This window comes from Ips typographus, linkage group LG6 (assembly GCF_016097725.1).
Source record: "Ips typographus isolate SLU linkage group LG6, UJ_Ityp_2.0, whole genome shotgun sequence".
Taxonomy (NCBI): Eukaryota; Metazoa; Arthropoda; class Insecta; order Coleoptera; family Curculionidae; genus Ips; species Ips typographus.
Window position 1 is genome coordinate 4433740 of NC_138427.1, and position 11197 is coordinate 4444936.

At 36.6% G+C, this 11197-nt stretch overlaps 1 protein-coding gene across 1 annotated transcript; it reads left to right on the forward strand.

Moving 5' to 3' along the window:
- Positions 1–4803: 4803 nt before the first annotated feature.
- On the forward strand, positions 4804–6570 carry LOC145730458 (uncharacterized). The gene has a single exon (XM_081981674.1). It carries the CDS (start codon positions 4804–4806, stop codon positions 6568–6570), a length of 1767 nt encoding a protein of 588 aa, XP_081837800.1.
- The last annotated feature ends 4627 nt before the right edge of the window (positions 6571–11197 follow it).

Sequence of the window (11197 nt, forward strand, 5' to 3'; positions counted from 1 at the left end):
AGTATTTTTACGTTTATTTGAACGTCTTTTAGAACATACATAAAGGTTCTAAAAACATTTTAACGACAAAGAATGGAAAACACCAAAATTAGAGATGGTGCTGTAAACGTAAGATCTTGAAAGTAGTTCTTCTTCTTCTCTCCTTCAATATTTTCAAACCTTCATAATTTCAAAAATTTAAACAAATTAACGAGGTTGGTATGTACCTTCTCGATAAGGTTACATAACAATACGATTAAGAACCAACCATACTCATTCGCACCACGATAAATTGGTAGCCAGGGACAGCTCTTCTTGCCACCTAGGCTTATCGGCGATCAGTAGCCTCAAACGTACATAGCTCCTTACTCTAGTAATAGATTATTAATCACCTTTAAACACCCAGTATGAAAAGACTAATTTGCTGTGCGCTGGTGGCCGTGTCACCTGACGAAGACACGATCTGGCTCATTTTCATATCGATAACCCTCGCGTCATCAAGCGGCCCACCAGCCACGTATGCGTGGGCCCCAAACACGATCGTGGACAGGTAAAAATTGGCTTCCGTACCAATTTTTGTCGCTCGGATTTGTCACCATCCCTACAATCTGTCAGGTGTAAAGTATACGTGTAGTTTTTTACAGTCTCGAGATCAACGGACAACCAAATATTCAGTAAATTCCTTTGGCAGATCAATTCAAGCCTTATTATAGTAAGCTACAATAACCTTTACTACTGTATTAAATAGTTTAGTTTAATGATATATTTTTATGAAAATTTTAGTTAACCTTTGTTGTGGTGTGGTGTCTCAACTTTGTATTCGGTTCCAATCAAGTATTTGATGTTATGGATGAGTACTTAATTTAGCATCGGTTTACTTTCTGTGCAGTGGTGATTTTTGTTTCAAGTTTTGTAGAAATGTACATAGTATATGCGATGGTGTATTTGTGTATGTTTAATGGCACTGGTTTAAACCAAACGGCCAGCAATCGATACAATGTAAATTAATTGGTGTTTTATTTCTCAGTGAAGAGGAATGAACCTCTAAAATCATCTCCAAAAAAGCCAGTTTTGGAAGAGAGACATAATTTGGATACTAACGCAAGATATGTTATGAACTTAATAATATGCTATAACACAGTCTGAAATGTTTTTCCAAAGATATTAAAAAAAAAAAATTGTTAATCACTTACCTAATGACAGAGTCCTGTTCCGAAAACATACAGTGCTGAAACTTTGTGTCGTAATATTATACGATTGGTGCGAAAATTACAAACCCATTCAGGACATAAAAATTGGAAAATATAATGTCAAAATGATTAATTGGTAGGAAAAGAAGAGACAAGCAGAGAAGAGTATCCCAGGCGGAAACTAATGCATATCGAATGAGTTGAAAAGCTAATTATGGAGTGCCGGAGCGCGATGTTCGAAGCTTCCAATTTCGCCAGAGCAACCCCTCGAATGTCACCTGTCACTTGTCATGGCGATAAGGATATGATACAGAGGCAATACCGCCAGCATGGATAAGCTTAATTTCTACTAGAGGTTTGAGTGTTAAAATTTAAATTTTGCCTCCTTTCTACATGCCCTGAGCACCCTTATAAGATAAGTAATTGAGGAGTTGATATGTGTAGCGCAAAAGCAACAATGTACCGTCCAATTTCGTTTCCCTTTTGTTACCTGTTAACTTGCTACCACAAAAGAATGTCAGGCCGGCCAAAAATAAATTTATGAAATATTAATAGTGTGCGCCCATCCCTTCTGGACTGCCTGGCGGCATTGGAATGAAAAATGGTTGGCGACGAACCTGAAATAAAATGGAATTTCCTGAAAATAATGCACTACACATGCTACAGGTATGTCTTGTCTTGAGAAAAATGATGGCAATATTTACCCAGCTATTTTTGTTTGACATGATTTCGTTATGGTTGTTAACGATAGAAACCTCCACAAAACTGCTATTTTCGTTCAGCAACTTTTAATTGCCTTACGTGGAGGCACATAAAAATCGATTATCGTTTCCCGCATCTACACCACTGTGGAAGGAAAATACCGAAAAGTGCGTATCATTGCGCTCTTTGGGCGATACCGTATATTGCCGATGATCGGGAGTCTATCTGACAGGCAGACGAAAGCCCGCTGAAGGAGCATGAAAAATGGCCCTAATATTTTATCAAGAGATCAGATGGCTGCGTGCATACGAACCCGAGGATAATGAGACGGGTTAGGAAGCTCGATATCGCCGTTACGGGGTATATTTCACCCGATCCTTTGTGAAACTTTTCCAAGGCTTTGATACTGACAATACATCTGATATGCAGATATTTGAGCAACGTTAATGCTAAATCCAAAAACAGTTTTTTTTTAATGTTGGAGAAGAAGCAGGAAGAATGATTATAGTTAGGGGAAGTACATGCAAAGGAAAGCGTGAAGGAAACTGTTAGAGAAACAAAGATGCTACCAAAATGCACACAACTCACAGGAAGATTTGACACAAAAATTAAAGCTATCCTTTGTTTCCTAATGTTTAGTGAATTAGCTGAAATAATACCTTATCTGAGTAAAAACATTGCTGATTCATTTATTCAATATACTATATTGCCCTAACAACAAATTACAATATCTGAATTGAATGCAACCGCTAGTATCTAGTAAACAAAAGAAACACATTAAGTTTCATTATTTTCCTTCTTGCGTGTAATGATATTTTACACTTTTACAGCAGGAAATGGCAATAGGAGTCATTTATTTTCCTGTTCTTCTTTCAAGTACTTTACTATAAATGCAATTAGCTTTTCGCAAACTGCTACTCCGTTGTTTGACATTGTGAACAAAAACTGTGGTAATTTACACGTAATTTAAGAGTAGAGCAAAGCAAATCGGGTTATTAACGCTCGAAGGCACTGTGGAAGTACTTTGGTCAGTTTGGCAAACGAGCTGGTTAATGGCTCAATACCGGGTAGTTCAAATTTGACCTCCACCTTTGAGATATACTAAACTACTGGATATGACATAAGTTTAAATATTATGTCATATAATTCATTTGATTGACATTCTCTATTATTTTTTCAGTGGTCATTGGGATACTTACTACAAAGAGCTTTAATGCTGTAAAACTTGTCTGCACAAGAGATAAAATAACAATACAGTTTTCAAATTGGGTTATTATAATTCCATACGATTTTGCTTTATTCTTCTTCTTCTTCTTCTTCAAGTACCTATTCATTTCAGATATTGGCGATCATCCAGAATATGATGACTGTTGTTCACGGCTCATTTAAATAGTTCGGTAGTAATTTTTAAGAACCATGTTCTTAAGCTTTTAAGCTAGGATTCTCCTTCTTTCTGGTAGTCTTCTGCTATAAACTTTTCCTTGAAAAACGAAAAAAGAGTGATATTTTCTTATAATATGCACGAAGTACTCAAGCTTTCTTTTCTTGATAGTGTTCATTACATCTGTTGATTACTGTCTAGTTTATTTATTGACTTGATCTTGTGTTTCATAAACTCTAAAACTTGTCTCTTTTTATGTGCTTAAGGACCTATAAATTTCGTATTTTATTACCTTTTTTTCCGCGACAATACGGCACACTGTCTATCATAAGGGACACCTAGAACTGCGTGCCCAATAGCGACAGTACCATTCAAAGTGTCGACCTAGCAGCATCAAGCTAAAAAGCGTACTCTTTTTTTAACTTTTTTTCCGTATTACCGCGACTCGCGAGTGTTACTCACTCCAGTCCATCCAAGCCGACGAATCCACATTTCTTAACGAGAGCGCTCTCCTTCAAGCCAGGAAGTTTTAGACAGGTGAGTCCCGTTCAGAAAGGTGGTGCGCCGTTTTCGAATTTTAATTATATTATGTTTCGAAAAAACCTAAAGCCAGCAAATTTTACTGGTCTACAACGACATTTATGGTCCTTCGAGCCGGATATCACTATCCACTTTTCCATTTTCTTTGAAAATTTTAAATTTTTACTTATAAAATACATATAAAATTAACTTAAACTTTTAAAACCAGCCATTTTGCTATCACCTCGTTCAAACTACACTCTCTTCATTTCATTGTTTTTTTTTTATCAGGTCGAAAAAACAACATTCCATTGCGCCCAGGTTTAGCAGGATATATAGTATATACGAAGTCAGTTGAAACTACTCAAAAAACAATTCTGGTGGAATAATCGTCGGCGTCTTTGTTAAACATGGGCGGCGTTATAAAAATTTATTAAGGCGCTTTTTGCATGAACTGATCAATAAAACAAGTAAGAAAAAGGTATCATTGTTAATAAACAATGTAACTTAATCCCCCAAGAACTGTACAATGAACAATATTATTTATATTTTAATATGATACGAATGAAAACTCTAAATACCGGACTGCACTGCCTTTTCCACAAGTACGGAAGCTAATCGAGGGTCTAACAAGCATCTGAAAAAACTAAAAATAGATTTTAAAATGCTGGCCAATAGAAACTGTGGTGCAACCAATCAAACAGCTTTACGGTGGTTATACTCAAAATTATTGGTGACACTCACACATCAAGTCGACGTTGACTCGCTGCAAATTTCTACGGGGGACAATCACATACAAATTTGCTCGTTTTTTCCTATGCTTTATGTGGTGTGTTGATCGAACCCCGTATTTTGCTATACGTATAGACTATACCACATACCATATCGATTTTTAACTTTACACTTTGCAACATTGTGTTTGTTGATGTTCCGAGATTTTTTATAATTTTCTTAGGTATAGTTCGCTCCGTGCGATTGATCTTCTGTGACTTTACTTACAATTCGAAAGTTTTTACGTTTACATAATTAATTATGGCTACTTCTGAAAAGGAAATCGCAAAATTGACTTTTCAGCGCACGGTACATTTTAATAGGCTTAAAGAGATCTATGAGTATGGAACGAACTCTACCACGGACTCATTCTACAAGGAAAACTTACTTTCACGTGCGAAGTTTCTGCAGGAAATTTATGCTGATTTTCAATCAATTCACAATGACATTATTTCTTTAGTTGCCAGTGATACTGACTTTGCTGCCCAAGACAAAATAAGAAAATTAGCAGTTAAATATCTCTATGATGTAAAATCCAAGGTCCGTTCTATGCAATCGCCTGCACAAGCTCCCGCTGCCTCTGATTTTAACACTTTGCAAAATACTTCACCTCTGTCGGCCGCCAGGCTTCCAAAAATCAATATTCCTATTTTTGAGGGCAACATTAAAATGTGGCCATCATTTTTCGATTTGTTTAAGAGCATCATTCACACTAATGTTAATTTATCAAATGTTGAAAAGTTTCACTATTTGATTACTTCATTGAAGCAGGAACCACTGAATCTTATTAAGGGCTTACCCCTAACTGAAGACAATTATGAAACTGCCTATAATTCTCTTGTAACTCGTTATGAAAATAAACGTTTTTTAGCCACTGCCTACTTAAATGAAATTTTTGACGCTCTTTGCTTACAAAAACAGTCTCCAAAAGATATTCGACATTTATTAAATACCTTTACGGAAAATATAGATGCTTTAAAGGCTCAAAATATTGATACGGACGGTTGGGATTTTGTGCTTTTCAATATTTTGGCTCGCAAATTAGATACAAAATCCAGAACAGAGTTTGAACTCCAACATAACCAAGAAACTATTCCCACGTATAAAATGCTTACCACCTTTTTAAGTGCCACGGCAATGGCTTTGGAGACTGTCCAACATGCTTCAATCTCTACTAACTTCAAGCACGTTTCCTCGGGTAATGGAAACAGAAAACCCTCCTCTGTCTTTCTAAATTCAGATGCTGTATCTGGGCGGTCTTCAAATCAAGCCTCCAACTTCAAATGTGCCTTGTGTTCCCAAAGTCATGCTCTCTATCGTTGCTACATTTTCACTTCCAAATCTCCCAACGATCGTTTCAACTTTGCAAAATCTAATAGTCTTTGTCTAAATTGTCTGCACCCTCGTCATTCAGCACGCAATTGCAAGTCTTCTACGAGGTGTCGCGTGTGCAATCAGTTACATCACACTCTATTACATCTAAACCAAAACCCTGCGGTTTCTCATCCCTCTAACGATATTACAGGACCACAACATTCTGCAAGTACTTCTGCAGTTTCTTCTGAGAACCCGGGTTCTTTGCAAGCTTTGCAGTGCAGCAGCAGTTCAGTTCCCCACTCATTCACACAATCTACAGTTCTCCTTTCAACTGCTGTCATTCAAATTAAAGATAATCAGGGTAACTTCCACAAAATTCGAGCACTCCTCGATACAGGGGGAATGGCTAATTTTATTTCGGAACGTTTTGTCAATCGCCTTGGTCTGCGACGCCAACATTCGTCCATATCGCTTGAAGGCATTAACGATCAACGTTCAATATCTAACAAAGGAGTTACGCAGTGTCTCATAAAACCGTGTTCTAACCAAGAGCCTACTTTTAATTTTCACGCGGTCATTCTTCCAAAAGTCTGTTCAAATCAACCCAAAGTGCAGGTTATGAAAACCGACTGGAATCATATTGCTAATTTGCAACTTGCAGATCCTGCTTTTGATACTCCAGGTTCCGTGGATATGCTCATTGCAGTCTGATTTTGATGTCGATGTTGTGACTTTTAAACCGTTTACCCATTTGGTTGAAGGCAGCCCTTGCTTTCTGTATTCTACACCTGATCACCTGTGAGTGGTTCCAATTATGAACTCTATGTCTAGGACTACTCCGTCTATTGGTGTGTAGTTGATAGTTAATTCGCATCTTCTACTAGTTTCTCTACTGATTACTACGCATTTGGTTATACCAATGTTAATTTCTAAGCCATATTTACTGCTGACGTATTTTGTTTAGTTCATTAGTTTTTGTAAGTTGAGTATTTTGTCAGTGAAAAGGACTGTATCATCTGACACCACACGCTTTGGCTCACTGTGTCTTTGGTAACATTACAAATTTAGAGATAAGCTTTTGGAATGTTTCCAGTATTGTAGACAGTACTGGGAAGAACCCAGTTATTAAAAATGCCAGTAAGAAGCTTGAGGATTTTCGAATGTACTTCATCCGGCCCTGGAGCCTTTCTTTCACTTTGAGTATTAATGGCAGCTTTAACTTCCTCTCTCATGATATCAGATCAGGACTCTGCCTGAATGGGTGGGCTATCATCAGGAAACGACTGTTCTATATACTCTATACACAATCAACTCTCGTACATCATTTATAAGCTTTTCTTTTTGAAGTTTCCTGTAACTTATTTCACTTTTTTATGTACGTTGAACTCATCGAATCTGCTTTGCAAAACTTCTATTTCCTGGCATTTTCTCTTGCTCTTGCTTTTAGTAGTAGGGTTTATGGGTTCGTGTAGCTACTGAATAGTTTTTAAAGCCTCCAGAGTAATAGGACCTCTCCCAAATATTAATCAATTCACGACATTTGTTATCTTTTTAATCCTTTGTATATAGATGAGTTGATTTCTTGGGTATAGATTTGGATTAATTACAAAAACTGTGTAATTATTTACCGGGTGGCCAACTAAGAATGAGAGATACTGTATTTTTGGTATTTGAAAAACTATCCAACATAAAGGTTTGCAGAGGTAAGAAATGTAAATTAAAAGACGCTAGGTGCTTAGGTGCTCTAAGTATCCACCATGTGATCATTTTTACTATGATTTTGAAATCCGGTATCGTATGTGAATGTTAAAAATGTATAGTTATAGGTTATAGAAGGTTGAGGGGTACGCATTGCTTAAGTTGAATAAAAAAGTGACTACAAAGTAGGATATTTACGAAATCCAGCATTTTAAAAAAATTGCTAGTAACAGAATAGCAGCAGCAAAAGCAGGCAATTCAATCGAATGATTAATGATCGGACGATGTTTTTTCAATGCCCTATTTTAAAACTCGAGCTAAAACACTTTTTGTGTACCGTTTGAGCAACACACCGATGCGATCGGCCCTTACTCCGGGTTTCCCTAAGGCCTTCGAGGGAACTCGCCGGCTGCTCGGCAGTGATTAATGATGGCCGCCGTCAACCGCTCCCGAGCTTTAGACGTGTCTTTCGGTGCCCCGCGTACCCCTGGCCCTATTGTGCCTCGCATTGCACACGATATTTAAATTCGTACATAAAAGACGTACTGTGTTTTTCATTATCGCCGTTTTGGGCCTGAAGGATTTCGCATAAAGGCGCTCCCAACCGAGCACACAACAGACGCTGTCAGCCCGATTCTGATGCCGTATCGTGTCTGTCCTATTTTCCATGCTTCACTGCCGATATTTCCTAAAATGGTCTCTCTTTTTAGAAAGATTTCATTCGCCATATTTGATCACACAAACATCACATTGAAAAAATTAAATTTACATAATTGGAAAGAATGTACAAGACACATTTGCCAAATTTTATTCAGTTCCAGAGATATTGACACTAACTTGATTTTTTCAAATAGGTAGTTAGATATTGAAAACAAGTCGAGCTATACAATAAGCTACATTTGGAATAACATTCTACAACAATTTTATCCCATTCCATATCAAAAAATTACCATATGTGATAATGTCCGACATATAAGACGTGTTTTGGCGTCAGTGTTTACTAGATTGTTTACAATGTCTATCTCATTTTAACTCATTCTGATAAAACAAGATGGCCTATGTTACTACAGCTTAAAACTCAGGTTAATACTTTCGCCAAAATACGCCTCTAGTATTTAATGGCACCTTAGACAATAGTCAATTTAATGCGAATAACTAATCAAATGTAATTAAAATTATTGTTAGTGGTTCAGATTCAACGGATGACATCATTAATATTTAAATTTGGGATCCCGCATTAACGTCTTCATCTTCTTTTTCTTCTTCTTCTTGAAATAGGCTTTCGGCCTGTTTTTCCAGCTTTAAGGAGTTCCTTGCGACGTCGACAACCAGCTATCCCTCCACCTCTTTGGTGGTCTGCCTGACGGTCTTCTAGAGTATGGTGTCTCTCGTAATTTTAGCAATTCTATTGTCTTCCATTCTGTTGATGTGTTGATTCCACTCTTGCCGTCTATGTCTCGTCAATCTTACAATGTCCTGTATGTCGCAGATTCGTCTTATTTCTTGGTTGGGTATTCTGTCACGTAGGGTGTGTCCCGTGATACTTCGGAGCGTTCTCATCTCTGCCGTTCTGATGGTGTCTGACGTGGCTCTTCTGTCTCACCTCGCAAAAAAGAAATTCCATTTTCTCAACAAACGAAACTGTTATTTGAACTGTATATGCCTCTTACAGTTTAAATAATCATTATTATGCTAGAATTAACCACTAATTGATTATTGATGAAACTATAACACAAAGAAGTTCTCTTGCTTCTTTACTTTTCAGTTCAGAGAGAGAGTCTTCTTCAGATTGCTTTAGTCAATGTGTAGCAAACCATCACTTAACATTCTACCTTAACCCAGTTTTAAAATAGGGCACCTATTAAAGCATAACTGATTGTATTTATTATCCTACCCCCATCCTAATTCTGACCGTTCTATTCAGATTTGCGAAACCTATTGTAGTATTCCAAAACTGCCTTCTGTAAGGAAATCGCTTTATATTCTGCACACTTTTGCAAAATAGCTGTGCGGTTGGGCTTTTATTCAAACTTTTAGAGTCACCACCCAAAAAGGTACCACCCGATGGTTTATGGCCTATTTTTGGGAAAGAGTTGAATATAATCTTGTACGGCCAGAATCTCAATATGCATACCGTGTTCCATGACTAATGAGTTTTTTCTGGTTGTCCTAGAAGTGCTTTTTTCCGGTTTTTGTAATTAATTTTAGTCCCAGTGAATCCGTGGAAAATTCATAATGAACGAGGCCCATCCAGACTGCTGACGTGACTAGAATTAAGGGAGAATCTGGATTCCCCTACAGCAATCCCAGAAGTAAAAGTGAAGGAAACAATTAATGAAACACATAATCCCGAAAGCTTGCAAGAAGGGCCAGCTAGATTAAAAGCGTCAGACAATAATTGGCTAGAAGCCCTCCTGAAAAAATATCAAGAATAAGGGCCAATGCCTACTTCTCGACCAGACTATAAAGGGTTGTCGGTGAGTTGTCTGATAGATGGGAGTCAAACTGTAAGTGAAGGCCCTCATTTATTAAAGACACGCATCAAATATTCAATCCATGGCAGCGAGAGGCCAATAACTATTGGAATTCAGCGGGAGTCCATGCGGGCCGGCTCCACATGGGAACTCCCAGAAACCGCCGGACGATTGCCTGCCAATCTCGTTTTCTCTGATATTCGTGTGTGCTGAAAGACAATTTCCTGTTTTACTAGGGACTGTGGGTAATTGCTTTCACGATGGGAGGGTTTATGGACGAAAAACGTTGGGAAATAGCAAAGGAAATTGCGAATTTCTGTTAGAGTTTTTAAACCGAAAAACTATAAAAGAAACATCTACCCTACATTGAACTAGGCTAATAAGAAATAAATAAATTGCATAAATTATGACTTCTTTAAAGAAACCATATTAATAATTATTTAGTAATTTACATAATTCTCCTTCTCCTAAGTTTTAGTTAAGGTATAGCTAAAGAATTAATTCCTAGTTATTTATTTTATATACTACATTTATTAGTTGTTCCCTTCTACTGTATGCTTCACCTTAACTTTATACAAAAAGCCTCTTTGACCTACAGTGTTTTTTTTATAATAATTGCACTATTTTTAAAACAACCACAATAAAATATTAAAACTTATGAGGTGAGTGGAACTTAAATAGGGAAATGGGTCATTAATGGAAAAAAATCGATGAAATTGAATTACATAGTTTGAAAACCATATAATTGATTTTTGAATTGTATATTTACACCATAACATTCTATATACTTTTGTAATTATCCGTTTCAATAATAACAGCTACAAATAAGGTTTATAATTAACCAAATACATTTTTTTATCAAAATTGTTGAGAACTTAAATTTGAAAAAACTCTTTAGTTTATGGTATTAGATCATGTAACATTTTGGACACAATATATGGTCCCTTAGTGGATTCATGTTATATGGATATTTATTAGTTTCTTGTTTTTGGTTTCAATTGTCAATTGATTAGTTAAATAACATTTAGATGAAAGCTTGCGCTATTTAGCTATTTTTGTGTATGTAAAGAAAATTACATTTTCTTCGCATTTTCAACAAACAATACCGTTTTTAAATGAGATATAGTTCTCTAATCAAAAATTTTGACCCTACAGTAGTTCTGGAT

Bases quoted from the DNA above. Each gene is read 5' to 3' on its own strand.
- LOC145730458 (XM_081981674.1), top strand. From the start codon at position 4,804: ATGGCTACTTCTGAAAAGGAAATCGCAAAATTGACTTTTCAGCGCACG.